The sequence below is a fragment of the Zootoca vivipara genome, chromosome 14, assembly GCF_965207765.1.
Source record: "Zootoca vivipara chromosome 14, rZooViv2.hap1.1, whole genome shotgun sequence".
Lineage (NCBI taxonomy): Eukaryota > Metazoa > Chordata > Lepidosauria > Squamata > Lacertidae > Zootoca > Zootoca vivipara.
Window position 1 is genome coordinate 41,988,906 of NC_142597.1, and position 24,824 is coordinate 42,013,729.

Genomic DNA, 24,824 nt, shown 5'->3' on the forward strand with positions numbered 1-24,824 from the left:
GCTTTATATATAGTAGTGTCAATCTGTCCTCTTTCTCACACTCACACATGCTATGAATGTGAATAAGTGAATAACAAAAGAGAGATCGATTTAACAGCTTATGAATTTCTTTTTCAATCCAAGGGCCGCTTCCCCTTGCAAGGGGCCACATGCCACTGGTGGGCAGGGCCAGAGGCAAAAGTGGGCGGAGCAATGGATGTGACTCCTAATTTTAGACATTCCAGCTGTGTGAAGGTCAAAAATTTTAAACCCTCTGTCCTGCAACCAGGCAGGAAAGTAAGCAGCATGGCCTCAATTCAAGGATGCCCTCCAGCCAGGCAACAACACTCAGGACAAGCACGGAACAGGGTCAGTGAGGGGTGCGCCCTGGGGAGAGTCTCAAGGGCCAGATAGAGAGATGCATTTGGCCCCTGTCATCAGGTTCCCCCATCCCTAGCTTAGTTTAATGCTTTAACTCCTGTCTTCTTCTGCAACACTGGCTTTCAAACGAATGCTGTATGTGCCAAGGTGAGTTTTTTTATTTATTTACCATTTTATTCAGTTTTATTAAACATGCACTTAAAAGAAAAGGAAAATTAAAGCAAGACATTCCTAACTCGGCTTATATAACATTCTATAATCTAAAATATTTTGGATCATCTTGTGAAGAACTTGATTGGTTATGCCAGTCCATACTCATAAACTTTGCCTGATTCTGTCTACATCGGTTGATCCCAAACCTTTAATTCCATAAATTCATCCTCAGTACCCCCTACCCTATAAAAAGCATTGTTTGTTCAGAATAGAGGTTTGCACGACCCAATAAATCAATAAAATTCAGAACAGTAACAATTAATTGCACATTTACTCAAAATCCATTTTGAAACACGTGGTTTGATTAATTCAACAAAACTGATGGACTTGATCCAGTGATATCAGCTTTTCAAAGCCCAATTGTCATTTACACCTCCTGCCTCCTTGCGCTTGCCTAAGTAATCTCCACCCTACCCCTTTGGGGACCCACTGGTCTACATACTAGGATTATGCCTTTCTCCTTTCTCTATTAAACAGCCTGTAAGCTTTGTCACAATTGTATATTCGTACATTTTCACTTCCCATTCTCTTATGGGTTGAGTGATTTGAGGATTTCCCCAATATCTTCCATAACATCAACCTTGCTACCACCATCACACAGGATATTAGTTCTCTTTGTATTACAAGTGCATAAACATATTGGTTAAGAAAAATAATAATAAAAAGTGTTAGATAGTATCTGAAGAAGTGTGCATGCACACGAAAGCTCATACCAATGACAAACTTAGTTGGTCTCTAAGGTGCTACTGGAAGGAATTTTTTATTTTGTTTTGACTACATCAGACCAACAAGGCTACCTGCCTGTAACTAGATAGTATCTGCTTTGCATGCTGAAAATCCCTGCTTCAATCCCTGGCATCTCCAGGTAGAACAGAGAGACTTTTGCCCCAAACCCTGGAGAGCCTCTGCCAGTCAGTGTAGCTGATTCTGAGCAAGATGGACCAATGGTTTGACTGTACAAGTGAGCTTCCTATGTTCCTACGTACTATTGCAGTTCTCTCTATTCCTTCCCTTCTTTGTGGGTATAATTTTACTATTTTAGAAGCACTTGGGATGAAACAAGACTTGGACAAAAGTCCCATGTAGTCCAGCCTCCTCTTCTCACTCTTGCCAACCAGATGCCCAAGCAGGACACGAGTGCTGCAGAAACTCTTCCCTCTTGCAATCCCCAGCAAGTGGTGTTCAGAGATATACAGTCATACCTCGGTTTAAGTACGCTTTGGTTTGAGTACTTTCAGTTTAAGTACTCCGCGGACCCATCTGGAACGGATTAATCCACTTTCCATTACTTTCAATGGGAAAGTTCGCTTCAAGTTAAGTACACTTCAGATTAAGTACGGACTTCCAGAACCAATTACACTCATACTTCGGGTTAAGTACACTTCAGGTTGAGTACTCTGCGGACCCGTCTGGAATGGATTAATCCACTTTCCATTACCTTCAATGGGAAAGTACGCTTCAGTTTAAGTACTCCACGGACTGTCTGGAACGGATTAATCCACTTTCCATTACTTTCAATGGGAAAGTTCGCTTCAGGTTAAGTACGCTTCAGGTTAAGTACGCTTCAGGTTAAGTACAGACTTCCGGAACCGATTGTGTACAGGTACCACTGTACAGCATCTGACACTGGAAATATCATATGGCCACCATGACTAGGAGCCATTCATAGGCTTGTCCTCCATGAACTTGCCTAATCGCCTTTCAAAGCTCTCCAAGTGCAGAGTGTGAAATAAATAATAAATAAAATAAATTAAACTTATAAAAGACCAGAGAGGAATTACTGGTAAGTGTTATCTTCTAGATGGAGTGCTGGGATATTGAGCCTATAGATAAGCCCTGGGGAACTGGTGACTGGGGTTGGTTGACGTTGGAGTCCGACATCTGGAGATCTGCAGGTTCCCCATCTCTGCTATGGAAGTTTTCTCTTCCGTCTCACATTCCTGGATTCACAGTTCTGTCGCACAGAATTAAGCTTCCCATACTCTTCTTTCCTTCATGGATGCTGTTGAAGAGCATGAGTCACAGTGGGCCGTATCCTGCATTCATGAGTGCCGTTTCCTGCAATGCAATGGACACCGTGTTCATTTTGTCCAGAGATGCAGAACCAGCAGCCCTCCAGAAGTTGCTGGGCTTAAAACTCCCACCGGCTCCAGTCAGCATGGCCCAACGGTCAGGGATGCCGGGGGCTGGAGCCCAGCAAACATCTGGAAGGCATCACATATTGGCAACCACCAGAATAAATGATAGAAGCATCTGGATTAGGCAGCCCTAGCCCAGGGGATCAGAACTGGATGCATTGAAAGGGGACCTAAGGCAAAAGCAGGGAAGCTTACTCAGCCCCAGGGGTTGAGAAATGGGGGTGAGGAGGAGAAAGGCTCCTCAAAATGTGGGTAACATTTGGGAGTGGAGCTGTGACGCAGCAGCCCAAAATGACTGCAGAATATAGGCTCACTTTGGCTGAAGGCAAGGCATTGTGGGGAGGGGAGAGTTAACCCTTTCCGCCGCCATGCAGTCCCAAATAAAATCCTAACTCTGGAGCTGTGTTAAGAGGAAAATCCTCCACTGGCACAAATGGGGTGTTTTGTCCCTCAAATGCAAACTGCAGCTTCCTGAGTGGGCCGACTTTTCCCACAAGACTGCAACAGAGGAAAGTGTTATACTCTTCCCCGCTGTGGGCCTGATAATGTTCAGCCCTATTTGCATGACACCCACCACACATCACTCCCACGTTTACAGCACATGGCTTCCCCCAAAGAATCCTGAGAACTGTAGTTTACCCCTCCCAGCACCCCAATGAAGGACAGTTCCCAGGAATCTTTGAGAGCAACCACATGCATGAAATGTCCTTTGAATGTTTTCTGTGGATGAGTCCAAATATTTATTTTGTTGTTTGAACCCCTAAGGCCTCCAGAGCTGCTGAAATGTCTCCATATGCTATAAATCAAATAAGTGTTGAATGTTTTGCACTGTATTATATGCTTTTTACATTTTCCATTTCTGCACTTACCACAACATTGTAAAAAACGGCCCCCATTGTTTGCTTGTAAAAATGCTCTTGCTGCAGATATTCAAGGCTGGTGCAACCAAGATTTTTAATTTTTTTATCCAGGGTTTTCAGAACAAGCTGTGACATTTCCTTGCCCCTCTTGCTGGTTCGAGCTGCCAAAAATTTCCTTGTTTTGTCGACGGATAGGAGGTCATTGAGAACCTACATTGAAGCGATTTTTCAAAGATAAAACTTCGCGAGAGGGTTGCGAGAAACTAAATTAAAAAGGCCCTGAAGCCCAAATAACCAGTCCCCAGGGGAGGATGCTTTTCAGATATCTGTATGATTAACTGATCTTCAGAGCTCTGAGCTTACATCTTCATTCAATCAGCCTCCACTGGGGACAGGCAGTCTTGCCATGTGCACCTGGCGCCTTCGGACCATTTGGTCACTCCCAAGTGATAGAAAATAATTACCCCGTCTCAAAGGCTACCTGTCGTGTCCCTGCCTGAGTCACTGCTCTGAGCTTGCCTCCTTCAAGTCACCTCCGCTGAGGGTGCATAATCCTGCCGAGTCTCTACACCAGTTGTGTGTGTGTGTGAATCATTCACGACTCAGGAGGTTTACCTGACCTCAGAGGAGGCTGACTGCTGAATTTCTTCATGAGTCACTGCCTTCAGCTTGCCTCCTTCCATTCAGCCTCTGCTGAGGGCAGCTGCTCATGCAATATGTCTACATAGACTGTGACTGGATCAATCGGATCTAGAGACTGGATCTAGAGAGGCAGCAGAATTACCGCACCTCAGAGGAAGCACGGCTGGGCCACTGATTCCTGCAGAAACAGGGAGGCGGGTAGGAAGCCCCTGAATGAATGAATAAATATACTTTATTCGGTCACAGACCAGCATAAGCAAAACATTTAAATAACATAACAATATGAATCTAAACCAGGCACCCCAAAACTTCGGCCCTCCAGTTTGTTTTGGACTACAATTCCCATCTTCCCTGACCACTGGTCCTGTTAGCTGGGGATCATGGGAGTTGTAGGCCAAAACATCTGGAGGGCCGAAGTTTGGGGATGCCTGATCTAAACAAATAATCATTAAATAAATAGGGGCAAAACTAACCATAGATTAAAACATATACATAAAATACTTGGCTAAGCATTAATAATAGGTGGATAAAACTTGTAAGAGGGATTGAAAAGGACTCATTAAACAGCTATATGGGATGAGGCTTCAATGATATAGATCTAACAATATGGGTCTTCATTTTAGGACTGATTTGTAACATAGACCATCCTTCGACTAATGTCTATCATGGCAGCACAGAATCTGGCGACTGAATATGTGACTTCTGGGCTTTCGTCCTGTAGTAATAGGGAGATGTTATGTTGTTCTGAACGCCCAGGGAACTTATATAGGATGGGCTGGATAAACCTGGCTCGAATGTCTTTGTACCCGTGTTTCTCCTAAAATAAGACACGTCTTATATTTATTTCCCCCCCCAAAAAAACACACCACGGCTTATTTTCGGGGGATGTCTTATTTTTTCGAGTGGGAGCTCGTCCCCAGTCGCCCACGCAGATCCCGGGCTTCACCTGCAGCCGCAGCTGCCTCTCACCAGGCTCTTCGCGCTGCGCTGCGCTCCCCGAAGCGGCTCCCACCCCCGGCTTATTTTCGGGGGATGTCTTATATTTATTCTACTAATGAAAAGCCTGACATGGCTTATTTTTTAGGACCGTCTTATTTTAGGAGAAACACGGTAATACTTGCAGTAAAGAAGGGCAACTCAGCAATGGCCAGAGGATTGGAGAAGATCAGTCTACATCCCAATTCCAAAGAAGGGCAGTGCCAAAGAATGCTCCAACTACCGCACAATTGCGCTCATTTCACACGCTAGCAAGGTTATGCTTAAAATTCTACAAGGCAGGCTTAGGCAGTATGTGGACCGAGAACTCCCAGAAGTGCAAGCTGGATTTTGAAGGGGCAGAGGAACCAGAGACCAAATAGCAAACATGCGCTGGATTATGGAGAAAGCTAGAGAGTTCCAGAAAAACGTCTACTTCTGCTTCATTGACTATGCAAAAGCCTTTGACTGTGTCGACCACAGCAAACTATGGCAAGTTCTTAAAGAAATGGGAGTGCCTGATCACCTCATCTGTCTCCTGAGAAATCTCTATGTGGGACAAGAAGCTACAGTTAGAACTGGATACGGAACAACTGATTGGTTCAAAATTGGGAAAGGAGTACGACAAGGTTGTATATTGTCTCCCTGCTTATTTAACTTATATGCAGAATTCATCATGCGAAAGGCTGGACTAGATGAATCCCAAACCGGAATTAAGATTGCCGGAAGAAATATCAACAACCTCAGATATGCAGATGACACAACCTTGATGGCAGAAAGTGAGGAGGAATTAAAGAACCTTTTAATGAGGGTGAAAGAGGAGAGCGCAAAATATGGTCTGAAGCTCAACATCAAAAAAACCAAGATCATGGCCACTGGTCCAAACACCTCCTGGCAAATAGAAGGGGAAGAAATGGAGGCAGTGAGAGATTTTACTTTCTTGGGCTCCTTGATCACTGCAGATGGTGACAGCAGTCACGAAATTAAAAGACGCCTGCTTCTTGGGAGAAAAGCAATGACAAACCTAGACAGCATCTTAAAAAGCAGAGACATCACCTTGCCTACAAAGGTCCGTATAGTTAAAGCTATGGTTTTCCCAGTAGTGATGTATGGAAGTGAGAGCTGGACCATAAAGAAGGCTGATCGCCGAAGAATTGATGCTTTTGAATTATGGTGCTGGAGGAGACTCTTGAGAGTCCCATGGACTGCAAGAAGATCAAACCTATCCATTCTGAAGGAAATCAGCCCTGAGTGCTCACTGGAAGGACAGATCGTGAAGCTGAGGCTCCAATACTTTGGCCACCTCATGAGAAGAGAAGAATCCTTGGAAAAGACCTTGATGTTGGGAAAGATGGAGGGCACTAGGAGAAGGGGACGACAGAGGACGAGATGGTTGGACAGTGTTCTCGAAGCTACGAGCATGAGTTTGACCAAACTGCGGGAGGCAGTGGAAGACAGGAGTGCCTGGCGTGCTATGGTCCATGGGGTCACGAAGAGTCGGACACGACTAAACGACTAAACAACAACAAAGAAGGGCATGTCCCGTTGTTTCCTGCTGCCCAGAGTCACATGGGCATTTCCTCTTCTCGTAAGGTATCTTCCTATAGCGTAGGAAGCCCTTAATCATCCGCAATTTGTTTCTTTATTGAGTCCATTTGTACCTGGCTCTTCATCCGAAAAGGATTACATACAGTCAGCCAAAAGGAGGAAAGATTGCCTCTGCCAGTAGCCTTCCAATCACCCTTAAACCTTGGGATGATGGAAGTTGGAGGGCAACAACAGCCAGAAGGCCACAGCTCTCATTCCTGGCACAGGCAATGCAGAGCTCAGTGGACCAAGCATCTCAGTATACCGTGTTTCTCATATTATAAGACACGTCTTATATTTATTTTTTCCTCAAAAAAACACACTATGGCTTATTTTCAAGGGATGTCTTTTTTTTTTCCCTCCTCCTCCTGCCGCGGCCGGCATTGCTGCTGCGCCTATCACTATGTCTTATTTTCGGGGTATGGCTTATATTCCTTGAATGCTTAAAAATCCTGCTATGGCTTATTTTATGGGTATGTCTTAAAATATGAAACAGGGTATGGCAGCTTCCTAAGATTCTTATATTTTTGTTTTTCCAATAGGGAACAAAAAGATCCCGCTCCTTAAGCAATTCGTTAATAGCATTTGTTTTTTCCTAGTGCATGCGACAGTTAATTTGTCCAGGGTCTCAGTGCCCCATATTTTATAAAGGAGGAGTTTTCATAGACCTCCAGTTTAACTGGCAAACACTTAACTGTTGCCGCACACCGTTTTGTTATAGTAATTCATAGGGTTTAATTTGAAGCTGGGGTGGCTGGGTGGGTGGGTGGGGAGAGGCAAAACAAAGACCCCAACAACTCCCCCTCTATCCTCTGTGGACTGGCAATAAGTTACGTACCAAAGTGTGAGGGTTTGTTGGCTGCTGGTGCAGTCAAACAACCCTTGCTGGATGCCAGAAGCCGCTCGATTTAAGCATCCTTTTTAAGACACCCAAAAGCACCATCTACAAAAAGAAATCGAACTCTTACATACTAAGTAGCCTAGATTTTCTCTAATCCAAAAGCCACTTTCCTGCACCCTTGAGCTCAATAAGGGTTTGTCTTTTTTTTTAAATCCACCACTCCACACCATTCCCAGCCGTGTCCTCAACTTCTTGTGTAATTAAGCTTGGCCTGTAAGAACCTCTATACATCTATTCTCTGCAAACCAGAAAAGGGTAGTGGTCAGAGCGACCTCCCCCAACTTGGTGCCCTCCAGATTTTTTTGGAATACAGTTCCCAGTGTCCCTGACCATTGGGCCTAATGCATGGGTAGGCAAACTAAGGCCTGGGGGCCAGATGCGGCCTAATCGCCTTCTCAATCTGGCCCGCGGACAGTCTGGGAATCAGCGTGTTTTTACATGAGTAGAATGTGTCCTTTTATTTAAAATGCATACTGTATCTAGGTTGTTTGTGGGGCCTGCCTGGTGTTTTTACATGAGTAGAATGTGTGCTTTTATTTAAAATTTAAAATGCATCTCTGGGTTATTTGTGGGGCATAGGAATTCATTCATTCCCCCCCCCCAAAAAAATATAGTCCGGCCCCCCACAAGATCTGAGGGACAGTGGACTGGCCCCCTGCTGAAAAAGTTTGCCTAATGACTGGGGTGGATGGAACCAGATCTGAAGAGTGTTGCATTAAAAAAAAAAATCAAAGAATGCTCTTAAGCACTAAGGGGACTGCTAAACCAATAGATTTTGTTGCCATTGTTGCCATTTAGAGTACATTTGTGATACATGAATCAACATTGTATCAAGCCACTCATTTCCCCCATCTGCACTACAAATTGAAAGTAATATCATACCACTTTAAACAGTCATGGCTTCTTCCCCCAAAGAATCCTGGGAGTTGTAGTTTGTTAAGGGTGCCAAGAGTTGTTAGGAGGTCCCTATTCCTCCTTACAGAGCTACAATTCTCAGACTAGTTTAAGAACCACTCCCTCTTCTTCCCAGGGAACTTTGGGAATTGTAGCTTGGCGGGAATAGGGGGGTCTCCTAACCACAGGGGGCCTCCTAACAGCACCCTCAACAAACCACAGTTCACACAATGGGGGAAGCCATGTCTGTTAAGGTTGTATAACAGAACTTTTGATGTATGGTATGGATGCAGCCCCAGGGAAGCATGACTTTATTTGCCAATACCTATGAGATAGATGACTTTGTTTCATTGGTCCAAATCTTGCCCCCTTCACACAACCCTGCTTAACAAGGCAATGCGCCTCCTTTTCATTCAGCTCCCGTCATCCCTGACTGTTGGGCATGCTGGTTGGGGATGGTAAGAGTTGTAATGCAAAACCTCTCGGGCTGATGGAAGATGGATTCCCAAATCTCTGGAGGGCACCAGATTGGGACAGGCTAGGTTAGGGTGTTGGACTAGCACCCCGGAGATGAAGACTGAGGTCTCCATTCAGCCACAAAGCTCACTGGATAACCTTGGGACAAATTGTTATTACCTCTCAGCTTAACCTACCGCACAAAGCTGTTGTGAGGATAAAGGGTTGTTAGTCACCCCGAGAGCAAGTGTTTTTAATATTATGCTTTAATGTTGTTATCTGCACTGGGATCTTCCGGTGAAAGGTGGATAATAAACAAACAAACAAACAAACAGCAACAAGTCTTGCTGAAGGTTGGGATTGAAAATTGCTCAAAAAAACCAATGGAAAGTAAATAAATACCTACACATAAGGGACAGGTGGAGGATCTGTCAGAAGCTACACAGTGAAAGGAATGTCTGTTATGGATTTATAATTACATGAGCATTCAACTTACTGGCAACTCCTGCCGGTCACCGTCAAAGTAATGGCCATCCCACACCTCGGTAACTAGACTGCCATACGTGGCTAGGAGCCGGAGCCTCTTTTTCTTCAAACCTTCAGACATGACATCCTTCACAGGTTGGGTGGTTATGCCCCGTAGAAATTCCTTGCAAACACACCATATCAAAAACATTATGCCTTCCGGAAGGACATCCCAAACACTCATTAAGAAGGGGGGGGATATTTTGAGATAATCTGCATTGTTATGACTCACAAGCCTTGATGATCAGGTTGCACATCAACACCACATTCCCACAGCCTTCCCCAGCTTCACTATTCCTGTCCTTTCTTCCCTAGTTTCTATTCTATTATTGAAGACACACACACACACAGAGAGAGAGAGAGAGAGAGAGAGAGAGAGAGAGAGAGAGAGAGAGAGAGAGAGAGAGAGAGAGAGAGAGATCCAGCCCAGTTATTAGGCAAAGTGAGGCTGCTGCCTCAGGCAGCAACAGCCCCTGAGATGGCATCTCTGTGGACGCCCCGCCTGCCCTGCTGCTTCCACCAGTGGCGGATAAGTGCTTCCTATTATATACACAAAGTATCAAATGTGGTGACAATAATAATAGTGCAACAAAACAAAACACCACCACCACAAACTGGCTAGTCAATATAAAACCAACTTTACTGGAATAACTGTATCTGATGAAGTGTGCATGCACACGAAAGCTCATACCAAAATAAAAACTTAGTTGGTCTTTAAGGTGCTACTGAAGGAATTTTTTTATTTAGCTAGAATAGAGAGAGGCTAGTAACCAACAAACATATTAAGGTGCCTTGTGCAAGCCAAGACCTGGAAATACTGTGAACATGGAATGGATAAAAGCACAACTGTATCTAAACAAACGCACCGTAAACGTTATATAGACTGGATTAATGAACCGTTCAACAAGTGGTGTGAGTCCAAACACGGAACGGCAACCCCCGTGCCGCCACAACGGTGAGGGTGGCACAAAGGAGAATATGAAAAATGTTCAAAGCCGCTTATCAAAGATGAACTGGATGGAATGCTCTTCAATGGATCTTGAGTTGGAAACACAAAGCCATGTGCATGGATCAATCACGGGAAGGCGAATCAAAGCCACCACCCTGATGGGAATAGCACAGGTGGGTGAAAGAAGACCTGTTTTCCGGATATATTACAGGTTTCGTTACATGCTTCATCAGTCCAAAGAGCCAATCATACAAAACAGTTTACTCAGGATAAAGGGGATATGAGCTGTGCCTGTGAATATCTTGTGAGTTTTTCTCGATTTTTCCCCTTGATTTTACTGTTTTATCTCTTTTGTAAACTGCCTTGAAGCATTTTTTTACAATCAAGTGGTGTATAGATTTTATGAATGAAAGAATAAATACAACGACAACAGCAACAATTTCAAAAAAGCTGCTTTGCTGATACTGTGTGATTTTGTTCTGTTTTTAAACCCCACACAAGGGGCAGATCCATACATTTCAAGCACGTTCTTGCCCCAAACCTGGATCTTGGCATCCAAGGAATTCTCCTTTTATATCCCTAGTTCTTCTTGCCACACATTCAATACACATTTAAAGCACATGACTCCCTACCGCCAAAGAATTCTGTGTACTGTCATCTCCCCCTCACAGAGCTACAACTCCCAGCACCCATAACTATCTACAGTTCCCAGGACGGCTTGGGGAGAAGCTCTGTTCTTTAAATGTGCGTTGAATGTGCTGAAATGCATGGAATTGTTATAAATGCATGGAATTGTATATGGGAGTGGTCTTGGACTCCAGGGCGGGCAATTTAAAATGTCTATATAAGGGCTTGCACGCATGGCTTGGGGTCCTCCTCCTCTCTCCTGGGTGTGGAGGAGTACCCTGTTGCAACAGTTAATAAAGATCAGGCTTACTAGCTGCTTTGCTTCTCAATATTCTCTGGTTGGCCTCTGTTATTTTCTCCTACCGATAGAGAACCTACAAAAGGACTCTATATGGGCTCTTGGATATCCAAGAGCAGTTTTTTTTTAAAAAAAACTTATATCAGTATGAATCTGCTGTACAGTTAGGAGTGCAGCCTAAGTGAGTAATTGATATTCACTTCTATTGGGGGAAAGCTAAGCACTGTTAAAGGGTGACCAAGGGCAAATCCCACCTATTACTGATGACAGGTAGCATGGCAATGTGTCCATTTCACAGACACAGAGACTCGGTCCACACAAGGATCCCTGAAGAGTGCAGGCTCTCTCACCTCCCTACACAGCCCCTGTCATAATGACAGTCATTTTGATTGTGTAAGAACCACCTCTCCCAGCTCTCTTGTCTGTGAAAAAATAATAATAAAAGCCTAACATGAATCCAGGGAGGTTTAAAAGCAGACAACTGAAAACCTGCAATATTGCAGCTACAATAACCTGTTTGTGCCATCAACAGCCAGGAGGTCGTGCACACACACACCAAAAAAAAAAAAAGGAAGAGGGAAAAAAGCAAGCCAATCACGGATAGGAGCATTCTACAATTTGACATATGGACCCTGCAAATGCCAACTGCAGGATTACATCACGGAGAAAAGGACAAAAGAGAATAAAATTAGTTCTGTCAGCTCTACGAGGAACCAGTGCCAAAAGAGGCAGATAGGACATCTCTCTCTCTCTCTTTCTCTCTCTCTTTCTCTCTCTCTCTCTCTCTCCCCAATAAATGGTGTGGTGAGATTTTTACAAAGGGTATAGACAGTGATGCTGGTCTGCCTCCAAGCCAAAGAAACAGAAGCACCGGTGTTATGTACTGAGCTGAATCCTAGAACAATAGGATTCAGAATCAGCGGGAGCTACCCAATCCAACTCCAGGTGGAAGTGAATCCGCAACCTGATTGGCCTGCTGGAGCAGCCAATCAGGCGGCTGGCAGAAGTGAATCTGCTACCTGATTGGCCTGTAGGAGCAGCCAATCAGGCTGCAGGCAGAAGTCAATCCACAATATAATTGGCCCACAGGTGTAGCCCTGAAGTAGCCAATCACGCAAGGCCCATTGTGTAAATAATGTATATAAGCAGATGGTTTTGGGAAAAGAGCCATTCGTCTTCTCTTCTCCTCCTTGATGACTATGAGCTGAATAAAGAGCATGAAATTCACTCTCGACTCCGAGTATATTTCAACCACATTAATTCTGCAACCACATTAAAAACTGACCTAGTAGCATACAGCTCCAAGTTTTAATTAGCAGAATGGCTAGATCAACCAGTTAAAGATTACCAGTTAAAGATTCTGGCTCCAATGGTACTTCAGGCCAAATGCAGCCCTCCAATCCTCTATATCTTGCCCTCAGGACTCCCCCCCCATCACACACCCTCCCCAGCCACACCCTCTCTGCCCAGGCCACACCCATCACTCGCCCTCCTTCACACCCTCAAGTGCTTTTGCCTGGCTAGATTAGAATGTGTTCTTGAATTCTGGCAATGCCTCTTTGCTTGCCTGGATGAAGGATGGAATTGTAGAATCATGGGCCATCTAGTCCGACCCCCTGCCATGCAGGAATCTTTTGGCCTGCATGGGACTCGAACCCACAACCCTCAGATTAAAAGCCTTGTGCTCTACCTGCTGAGCTATCCCTGAGATGTGGCCTTCAAGGGAGGAGCGTGTGGCTAGCCTGATGTGCAAAGTTCACATTTGTTGCTCTGCCCACTTTGGCCTCTGGCCCTGCCCACGACCGGCATGTGGCCCCTGAAAGGTTGTCCACAAAAGAATGTGGCCCTCAGGCTGAAAAAGGTCCCCCACGCCTTCAGCTGATGAGTCTTTTGGCCCTAGAGGTGAATCAACAAAAGCTTTGGTTGATTAACCACCGGAGCCTAAAGTCCCACTTATCTAGCTCAGTACATTTTTTACATCTTTTTTTTTTTGCCTTTAATGAAGATGCTCAGGCTAGGATTTTGACCAACCTCCCCTTCCCAAGAGAGTTTCTAACAAGAACCCCCCTCTCCCACCTAAACACGGGCCATTCTCAAAAATGATGTTACAGTACTCAGAAGCTTCCCCCCCCCCAGTGCATATTTTCCATCCAGTTCCTCATCTAAAACTACCTTATTTTGTTCAATACTCACAGGACTCGGCACCCCTCGAAATAAAGGTGTGTTGTGCACCCCACTTCCTACGCAGTTTCTGCAAAAGAGAGGGAAGATGAATCCAACAGGTAATCTCTGTTCCCTGTCTTTTCGTCTGAAATTTACTATTAATACAATTCCCTCTAATACTGCATGCACTGAATTGGAGTTTAATTAGATGGTAACCAGAGGGGTTTTGTGCTTATGAGGTAATAAATACTCCTCGAGCTAATAAACTCCAAGGCAGTAGGAGTGGTTATTAATCTCCTGAATACACACACACACACACACACACACAAAACTTAGCAAGAAGAGCCCCCTCAAGTTATTACTGCTATATGTGGACAACTATTGATTCAATAACACGGGTGAAACATTGAATGTTTTTCCTCAGGCCCAAGTGAACGAAAGGTCTGCAGGGAGCTGGATTTGGGGTAGAGATGGAAAAAAATTGTCAGCTTCAGTTTCTCTCAGTTTCCCCATCTTAAATTCAGCAGCCCATATTTCCACACCAGCTTGCAGTTTGTGGTTTGTTTTTAAGGTCCTTATGGAAATTCTTCACCATTTTAGTGCGGATCTCGTTTTTGTACATCATATTACTGCTTAGAAACGGTAATGATAAACCAACACTTAAATGCCTTAAGTATATCAAGCATTGGTCTGCAGAGAGGGAAAGGAGAAGGGGATGCCCAGTGTCAGGTGACTGACAAAGGGGTGGCCCTGCTCACTTATCAAACGTGGCCTGTGATTGGTTGACTGGGGAAGGGCTTAGCCCTGCAAGCTCAAAGCCAGGCAGACACAAAACTGAACACACTGTAAGAACTTTGAGAGATGGAGGCAGAGTTACAGACATGTCCAATCCACTTTTAAAGCCATCCAAGATGGGGGGCATCCCTCCCTCCTGTAGCAGTGAGTTCCATAGTTTAACAATGTGTGCTGGATTTGGCTCAGGAGCCTGCTGGCATTGGGGCGGGGAAAGTTATGTTGCATTTGTTATATAACCACACATTGCTGTCAGCCTCATCTCTCTCCCACGGGTTTCAGGAATCACATAATGAAAAGCAAGCATATATTGTTTCTTTAAAAAGAAACCCTTGCATAATGCATTTCAGTGTGCATAGTCGAGGCCAAGCTGTGGCATTTTGCCACTCCAACATGGCTGCACCACATAGTCCAATTCAGGACCGCCAGGATTCTTTAGTGCATCGCATAGCTTGCTGGTGGCCCAGCGGCAGCCAAAGGTCTTCAAGCACCATTGAGGGAGACCAAGAGATGCCGCTGGGGTTCGGACCAGCTCTGCCGTGGTGGTGAAAGTGCCCTCTGCCCACTCAAGCTGGCCATTGGCTCTTCTCAACAGGGAGGTCATTAAGAGCTTCCCATCCAGGTAGCATTTGGCCTGGGGAATTCAGTTTTGGCTGATGGTCAGGCTGAACTGACCACCCTCCTGCACAACGAGGGTCTGCACAACACCAGTGGCACTCCCTTTCCCCCTGTGATAATGATCACCGGGAGGAGCGCAGAGAGAAGGAACACCATGGTGCATTTGAGCAGCGCAACCGGGCACCATCCTCTGCCCCGGCTCGGCTGCAACAAAACATGTCTCTCCCACATTGGTCTCTACAACCACAGCAGGTGCTGCAACCTTCCATCAGTTTGACCTCGCCCCCAAAGGCAAACTCCTCCATTCTTTCGTGAGACAGACAGATGCCAACAAAAAAATAGCTGAGAGGAGCAATGCCACTGAGACTTTCCACCTTGGGCATCTCCTATTTTGCAAATGTCTGGGACTTGCTTCAGAGAAAGCTTGGCTTTCGGCATCACATTAGGGGAAACAAACAGCCTCACTAAGTAAACTCCGTCTTCCGTTCTGCAAATCGTCCAACAATGGAGGCCAGAGCGAGAGGACGGGGCTGGAATCTATTTTACCAACGCTAAGGAAAAGGACCCAGTAATCAACTGCAATCTACCAAAACCTCATGGGGATCTACCAGTAGATTGTGATCAACCTGTCGGACATCCCTGGTTCTAGTTACAGGTAGGTAGCCGTGTTGGTCTGACGTAGTCGAAACAAAATAAAAAAATTCCTTCCAGCAGCACCTTAAAGACCAACTAAGTTTTTTTTACATCCCTGGTGTATAGAAAGGCCAAGGAAAGGCTCCATTACCGCCACCTACTGGTGACAATGCGATCACATTGCAGCTACAGCCTTTTATAGGGTCTCAAATTCTTCACAAACTGTCCCAGGGAGTCTTATCCCGGAGAGCAGTCCCCAAACCGGAAAGGAGCGAAAGCCAACTGATACCATTATAAAGTCAGGCAAGGTCTGTTCTGTGATTGGTCCCGCCTTCTGAGAAGAGCTGGCAGTCCTCCTTAGAGGGAACTTATCCGATTTCATATTTGTGACCATTTGCAACAGGGCTCTGTGATTGGGGCCCTCATCCTCTGGGTATGCAAACTGGGGGAGAGCCATAAGTCTATGTCCTCCAGCTGGCAGGGCCCAAAGGTGGGCCCTGGAGAATCCTCCTTGGGCATGGCAACTCAAACACCCTCTTTTGCGAGATCTCTGAGTTGCGGGGGACATGACAGACTCAAAAAAATTGCAGCTGATGATGCCTAACACTGCTCCATTGGCACCACAAAAACTCCTGCTGTCCCCCCAAATGACTTGCGTACTTGGGTCACCCCCTTTGCAGAATTCACATTTCTTTTGCTGCAGATATCCCTTTTTAACTTGTAAGTTTGGAGCATGCACAGCTCTGGCCCACAGTGTCGCTGACATCTGCAACTTTAAATACCATAGCACCAAGAGCCAAGCCTGCTGCAGACCCTGTTACATATTCCGTCCCCACTCTCACCGCCTTTGCCACCCGGGCTGCCTTAACTGTTCCAACGGTTCTTTGCCGAGCGTAGCACATCAAGGATTTAGAAACTAACCATTTCTGACTGTCAGGATTTATATCCCAAACAGCTGCGCCAAGAAAGCCATGGGAATCAAACAGCTATTTGGGGAGCACCATAATCTATTAACTTCTCAGGTCGTTCTGATTTCAGCAGCTTTGCAAATAACAGCACGGTGCACTCAAACACACCACTTCAGAGGCAACTCTTGGGCTATCCTGTTCTCATGCAAAGGAGCGCCAGGTCCAAATTGTGAATGTGTGCCAAGAGGTTTGGGGAAGGGCCACAGCTCAGGGACAGAGCATGTGCTCTGCAGTCAGAGGGTCCCCTGTTCAGTTCCCCATGGCCAGGTAGAACTGGGAGAGATTTCTGCCTGAAACCCAGGAGAGCGGCTGCCTGTCAGTGTAGGCAGTACTGAACCAATAGTCTGACTCAATAGAAGGCAGCTTTCTATGTGGTCTTGTATAGACATTACTTTGGGTGCTGTAGCAGGGGGTATCTGCTGACCTAGAGGTCAGGGTATGTTTGCACACAGAAGGTCCCCTGTTCAGTCCCCAGCATCTCCAGTTTGAAAGACTAGGCAGCGAGTGGTGAGAAAGGCCCGACACTGTGAAGAGCTGCCGCCAGCCAGAGTAGCTGGCCAAGATGGTCAGGCCTGGTACAAGGTGGCATGTTTTCCACTGAACAGGCTGGTACTAAAAACAAAAACCAGCAACAGGGAAGCCATGGCCCTCCAGATTTTGTTGGACTCCAGCTCCCATCTGCCCCAACCAGCATGGCCATTGGTTAGGGACAATAGGAGTTGTATCCAGAGACATGCAGAAGACTCCTGCCGGAAACCCCCAAAAGCTGTTGCTGCCCATTAGTGTAGACAACCCTGGATGTGAAGGGCCAATGGTTTCACTTGGTATAAGGCACTTTCCTACGTTCCCTACATTTCCCCATCCTTTGACCTTGGCTTCTAGGGACAATGTTGCACCTTTGAACCTTGCTCTCTTGGATAAATGTTATGGTGAGAGCTTTTTACTGCTTGGACTGAGACCCAGCTCCCTGAGGGCACCCCTCCTGGAGCTTGGCACAGACCAGCAGGCACAATGGTTAGGGATGATGGGAGCTGCCATCCAGCAACATCTAGAGGGCAACAGGTTCTCCATCCTTGAGGCAGGACGGCACAGAGGAACCCGGGCTGCTGCACCCATTTGTCAATATCGCTGTGATTCTCCATTAAAGTAGAGGAGAAAGGATAGCCATTCCAGAACAAGGGCCAAGTGTGGAAGCAACTAGTGATAATAGCCACCTGTGAAAGTGTTAGCTTTTTAAAATTCCACGGCGTATCTATTTCCTCCCAAACAAAAACAATCTAACTCCCCAATATTAAACTTCCAAGCAGAATATTGTTCACAGAGCCGATGCAGATGGCTTTACCCTCCGGATATAAAAACGGCTAGATCTTTGGGGAGTGTTTTCAGGTCTTGGGACAGCTACATTAGGATATACAGCTCTTATTACTTCATATCTGACATTTATTCCTAGTTTGGTAATGGGAAAATTACCAGATAAAATTGGCACTTGGCTTGGATTTCCCCCCCTTTCTATGAGCCTCTGCTAATATGGAAGACGGCAAGTCGTCAAATTTATTCAAGTTTTTCTTGTCAACAATATCATTAACCAAATCCCTCAATTTCAAAGTTAATAAAAGCATCTGGGTTTTCTAGCACAGCAAGACCGGCTTGCATATTTAAAACCGCATACATAGATGAATTTGCATTGGACCAAATTTGCATATTAATGAAGGACTAATTGCTCTTTGCAGTCAGTTTCATGCATATGAATTTTTTTGAGTGCTTGAAAAGATCCAGGGTCCCCCACCACCACCAAAAAAAAAAAAAGCAGAAACTTTTCAAAATAAAATAAAAAGCTACGGAATATTTGAGAGGCAGAAAAGGAAGGGATTCTCAGACTACATTTTGAAGCTTCAGCCCATTATTTCATTTCTCGTTGTTTTATCACAATAGGGGAAAAAAACACAACAAGTATAATTTACAAAGGCTGTTGGAGAAAAGTGGATTTTTCCTAACCTAACCAAAATTTAAGAGTTTTTTTAATATTTAAAATACCCATTATTATGCCTGCCTTGGACCATTGCTATCTGACCTGGCATCCAGCTGATTGGATAGTCAGGCAGATAGTCCCAGATCAAGGTCTGCTTTGCAGGAGCAGGCGCGGTGCTAGGGCCTGTACAAGTTGCTACAGATCCCTTCCATTTGGCCCAGAGTGTGGAGATATAGCAGTTGCTCCTACATTGATGCTGTTAAGGGAGACTTGCAGAGAGATGCTGCAGCAGGTCTGGGGGAACCTGTGGCCCTCCAGCTGGAGCTGATGCAAGCTGGAGTCCAGCCACAGCTGGAGGGCCGCAGGATCCCTAGCCCTGCTCTACAGACCACCTCCACTTGGCCATGCCACTGAAAGGGAACAGTAATGAGTCCGCCCTTGAAAACAGTCACACTTCATCTTTCTAAAGCACTTTTCCTAAGTCCTCGAAAGTGTTTTAGCTGCTATTCCTACAACAGCCTTGAGAAGATAGGCCGGCACTGTCATCCCCACACTATACACTGGGGAAGAGGTATGTGTGGTTGAGACAGAGAGTGAAATGGTTTGTTTAAAGCCAGTCAGTGCAATGCTAGCTGAGCTGAGATTTCAGCTAGGCACCTCCCAGCTGAGAGCTCATTTGTAGGAGCACAAGGAGTTGACCATTGGTCCATGTAGCTCAGTATTGTCTACACTGACTGGCAGCAGCTCTCCAGACAGGAGACATTCCCAGCCCTACCAGGAGATGCTGGGGACAGAACCTGGGACCTTCTGCATGCTGGACGGCTGCTCTTCTAGTGAGCTGTGGTCTCGTTGCTATGGTGTGAACAGAACCAGGGCAGTCCATTCTCCTTGCAAGTACGGTATATTGAAGGAACAGGCAGGTGGCATCTCATCACCTTGTCCGTTCTCAAGGCGAGCAGCAGCTTTCGCAGCTGCCTTCCGCGTTCTGTGCTTCCATTCCATCTGGGGGGTAATTCTGTCTCTGGGAGGGCAGTTAAGGGATCCACTCCGGATATAAACAGTGGCATTTTGCGCTCCGAAAACCGCCAAGCTGAACAGTAAATATACCTCCCTTCTCTCCCGAGATAGCTTGTTTATCCTCCAGTTGCAGATGTGGCGTTAACCCATCCAGATTTTGGCACTGATCTAGAATCCCTCTCCCTTTCTCTCTCCCGCTTTAAATGGGATTTGGAACCACCAGTCATTTTTTACTACCGATGGTTTGGTTCCTATAACAGCAGGGTTTATGGCTTTAAGGCCGCCTCTCACTGATCGGGATGGCACCAAGCATTCACAAAACAGCCACTGCCATGACCGGAACCCATGTCTTGGGTCACAGCAACACTAAACTACACTTCCCAGGATTCTCTGGGGAAAGCCATGTGCCTTAAATACACTTTCAACGTATTAGGTAGCTGCGATCATAGTCAGGAGCATCAATTTTAATGGGTCTACTCAGAGTATGAAGAACATTTGATACAACACAACGGGGCTTACATTCCAGTAAATATGCACAAGGCTCTGCTGTGCGTCTAAAGAGCCAAACAGAGGCATCTACTTTTAGATTCACCTGTCAAAGAGCGGAAGAACCGTCCACCCCAGCTGGGATTGTTCGTTGAGCTCGATGGCCTGGCCAGAACGTGGCGCTACTGTGCCCGCTCTTTGTCCACTCGGATCTGGGGTGTAAATAGCATCCAAGCCATATATCTGGACTAGCAGAACGCTGTGATCATCAAGATAAGGGTGCAAAACCTACAATAAGGCAGAGGAAATTTAGACGCACGGCAAAGAGCTGGTACCAGACCCAAGGAATGTTTTAAAAGACTCAACACGATGGCATGAGAATGTGTGAAGCCAAGAGGGGTTTCAGAAATATAAAATTCCAAGCATCTCATTTCACACCCCCCCCCAAGAAATATTTAACAGGCTTCTTAACCGAAAGGTTGAAGATAGGCATAAGCATTCAAAGCAATGTTTGCAGCAGGTTCTTCGGCCTGAGTGCCATTCCAGCCTTGTAACTCACTTTGCACTGGATCAGCAATAAATGTTGCATCTTACCCCCCCCCCCTCAGGCAGGTCGTCTCCTGTAAATATTGTTTTTCTTGACAGCAGGTATGTGCTTATTGGTTTATACATTCAGCTATCCTTCTCGTGGGTTAAAAAAAGAGCCTCTGGAGGCAAAATAATAGTAAGAAAAGCCTGCATTAAATAAATAAATAAAATACATTGCTCTAAGGCAGGCATCCCCAAACTGCGACACCCTCCAGATGTTTTGGCCTACAGCTCCAATGATCCCTAGCTAAGAGGACCAGTGGTCAGGGAAGGTGGGAACTGTAGTCCAAAACATCTGGAGGGCCGAAGTTTGGGGGTGCCTGCTCTAAGGACATGTTGGGTGGCTGTCGGTGCTGTCACAGGCACTGACCAATCAGCACCCTTAGCCAGTACTAGCCTATCAGCACCTTCTGCAGCCAATCCCAGCCAAGTGGCACCCTTGACTTTCAGCAGTTGACTTTCAAATCTGCATAACTGATTTTTTTTTTAGAACTGGCCCCTAGAGAAGAATAGTTACGTTTGGAATGAGCAAGATGACGGCACTTCCAAACCAGCCCCACAGCTCTAAGAATGTCACAATCCTCTTCACTCTAAATTCTAAGCTCCCTGGCTGGATGTTGAGGCATGTATTGAATAAGGGAAATGAATCTCAAGTCAAAAAAAAATTAACAATTCTGAAAAGCAAATATAAAATATTCCCTGTCCTGGGGAAATAGTGAGACTTAAGAAGATCAGCATCCTTGTAGCCTAAGAACATCAGCTGAAGATTATGATTGGGTTATGGTGTGATTTTTTTATTTTCATTTTGAGGTGAAGAGAGGGGAGAGGAGGGATCTGACTGATACAGCACATTCCAGAGTTGCTAAATGCACAAAGAGATACTTTAAACCGCCTCTTCATATCATCACTTCACAGCTAAATCTGTGCAAGGAAACTGATGGGCAATTTGATTCTCCTGCGTTGAAGGGAGCAGTTCTCAGCAGTTAACCAAGATTTCATTTCTGTGCACAACAGATGTTTGGATGTTTCAGGAGAATCGTAAATAGCAGGAACTGTGCAGTACATTTCAGAAAGCTGATCTCAGTTTAAACACTCATTTTGCAAACATGGGGGTTTTTTTTGGGTTCCTGTGGGAAAATGACTAGAGGAACTTTTCCTTGGCCACGACCATATAAAAATGCTGGGCTTCCGAAGTGCGCAGACTAAAAGGACTACTAACAAAGAGGGATGTCAGGGAATTCTAACGAAACCGAAAACGGCCAATGTTCGCTTTCTCGTCCCATGTCCGGAACAGAATCCATCAAATGTGATCAGGATCCGCAGTTGCTGTCAGTCCACAAACATTACGTAATTCATTAGGTTCTCCTTCCATTTGCAAGGTGTTTTCTTTGCATTGAAATTGATTGGGTGAAACTATGTAATGACAACTTAGGTAAAGGTAAAGGGACCCCTGACCATTAGGTCCAGTCGTGACCGACTCTGGGGTTGCGCGCTCATCTCGCATTATTGGCCGAGGGAGCCAGTGTATAGCTTCCAGGTCATGTGGCCAGCATGACAAAGCCACTTCTGGCGAACCAGAGCAGCACACGGAAACACTGTTTACCTTCCCGCTGTAGCGGTTCCTATTTATCTACTTGCATTTTGACGTGCTTTCGAACTGCTAGGTTGGCAGGAGCTGGGACCGAGCAACGGGAGCTCACCCCGTCACAGGGATTCGAACCGCTGACCTTCTGATCAGCAAGCCCTAGGCTCAGTGGTTTAACCCACAGCGCCACCTGGGTCCCTCCACTTAATGACATGACATTAAGATTCCACATGACAACTTAATGATGTGTTTTATGCAATTAGTTATTCAAATTGTGTAAAATATGCCATTTTGCCTCAGTGGACAGCAAGATGAATAACATCATTTCGGGAAGAAAATGAACTGCAGCAGAATGGAAACAATGTTGCATGTAACTAATACATGGAAATGGAAGGGAATGGAACACATAATGCCTTGCTGCCCTATTAACAAGCCAGGCTGATGGTTGAACCTGTGGCTGCTTTGTGGCACAACGGACAAAAAATGGAAAAGAATTCACGTAGTACAAACCAAACAAGTGAGGTAGGGCTAATGGCACATGTTTGCTAGGCTACAATGAAAAGTAGGCTGGCCCCAATCCTTCGGTGATAATGGTGCCAGGCAAAGTCCAGTCCCTTTGCCCAGGCATTTATGGGACATTACCCTGACACAAGGCAGGCGCAGGAGGAAATTATGTACTGCCATACATTTCCTTCTCTAGCTGGGAAGAAGTTCTAGACTTTGGAAGATCTGTTTTCATTGAAGTCTAGTGGAATCTTCATTTCTTAAAAGGTTCCTTAGTTGGGAACAGTAAGAAACGGCAGCTAGGATGATCAGTAAACATTGCAGAAATAGAACCAATGTAAATCCACAGCCCAGACCACACCAAGCCTTTCCCTTCAGAATCCACTAACTTTTCCTGCCCAGGACATACCTGATGTCCCTTTCATGTGATTTTCGGGGGGGGGGGGAGAAATCTGTATTATAATGGGTTTGGCAACATGTGGCCCTTGCCAATGTTTCATGTGGCCCTTGGTTAATTTCCCCTGTGAGCTGCAAACAGGGAAAACAGGGAAAGGGCTTGGGGGAGACACACACACACACACACAGAGAGAGAGAGAGAGAGAGAGAGAGAGCGCACAGAGGTGCCTTGCTCACTTCTGGCTCTGTTCACTGTCAGAATGTGCTACCCAACAGACTTCCTGGCCCCTAACCACCCCAAGAGATTGCAGCCCTCAACAGAACAGGCTCCCCACCTCTGATCTATATTCATTTCAGATAGCTAGCCAGCCAAACGAGATGAAAGGGCCTCTTCCTTCGGAGAAACTGCTTAATCCAACTGAAATGCTGGCATGAAGTAGCAGGCCCCACACCCCGGAGAGCCCATGGCAGTCAATAAATTATAATAATAATAATAAATTTTTATTTGTACCCCGCCCTTCCTGGTCCAGAAACCGAGCTCAGGGCGGCTAACAACAAATATAAAACATTGATTAAAAACAACTTAAAAACAACTTAAAAGGACAACATAAATGTGGCATCACCAGGGCTAACTGAGCAAGTTAGTCCTGCTATGGCCAGCAAGGAGACCAGGGAAGTATTTAGATGTGGGGACCCAGAAAGTTTTCTTCATAGAAAAAGGGAAGGGAAAAAGGAATGGAGGATCAGGCTAAATTGAAAGCCAGGCAGAATAACTCTGTCTTACAGGCCCTGCAGAAGGAGAGCAAGTCCCGCAGGGCCCTAGTCTCATGGGACAGAGCATTCCACCAGGTTGGTGCCATCACTGAAAAGGCCCTGGCCCTGGTGGATAATCTGGCTTCTTTAGGGCCCGGGACCCTTAGGCTGTTATTATTTGCGGACCTTAGGGTCCTCTGCGGGACATACCAGGAGAGGCGGTCCAGTAAGTAGAGTCATTTCCCAGCAATGGCAGGCTTAGATGTTTCTTATCACAGTGAAACTGTTAACATGATTACTCCAGTGGATTCACGTGGCGATAAAGGAGATTCTGACTATACATTGGGAAGTCTTTCTGATGGTAAGAGCCGTTCAGCAGTGGAATGGACTTCTGCAGAAGGTGATGGACTCTCCTTCCTTGGAGACTTTTAAACAGAGGCTAAGTGGCCACCTGTTGGGGTTCTATAGCTGTTCTATTGCAGTCTAGATGACTCTTGGGGTACCTTCCAACTCTACAATTCTGTTACAGTATTCTAATAGCTCCTCTTCTTCCTGCAGGTTGCTTTCACAATTTACAAGGCAGATGTCCATCTCCTTTCCCACAGTGCCCAGGAGTCACTTCATACATACAGTGAAAGCAAGCAGGCAGAGGAGGCTGGTCCATTAGGATGAATAGGGCGACTAGTCCCCCACCAAGCTCAGTCTGCCTTCACCTGCCTACCTTCTAACTTACACTCAGTGGCTACACTGTCTGCCAGCTTCCTCCTCCTTAATGACAGCCCTGTCTTTGTATAATAACTCAGCAGGGAGCAAGAGGGTGGGGGATGAAACCAGAATTAGTTAGTTTTGCCTGCCATTGGCTCTGGCGCCACCTACTGTTCAGCTCCCTGCCTTCCGCCCTACCAGTCCCAATGGGCATCTGCCACT

The 24,824-nt window shown here is 45.7% G+C and overlaps 1 protein-coding gene across 9 annotated transcripts in view; it reads right to left on the bottom strand.

Moving 5' to 3' along the window:
- Positions 1–825: 825 nt before the first annotated feature.
- Positions 826–24,824, bottom strand: part of LOC118097011 (uncharacterized) — an 80,842-nt gene continuing 56,843 nt past the window's right edge. For 8 of the 9 annotated variants that reach the window (XM_088657515.1, XM_088657514.1, XM_088657519.1 and 5 more), the window contains 5 exons: positions 20,178–20,359; positions 13,619–13,676; positions 9,523–9,675; positions 3,581–3,781; positions 826–2,631 (listed from right to left, as the gene is read on the bottom strand). In XM_088657515.1, coding sequence (XP_088513641.1) covers positions 2,593–2,631; positions 3,581–3,781; positions 9,523–9,675; positions 13,619–13,676; positions 20,178–20,359 — 633 coding nt within the window. In that variant the 3' untranslated portion in view covers positions 826–2,592. The remainder of the gene's footprint in view (positions 2,632–3,580; positions 3,782–9,522; positions 9,676–13,618; positions 13,677–20,177; positions 20,360–24,824) is intronic. The other variant, XM_088657520.1, reaches the window with a different exon arrangement.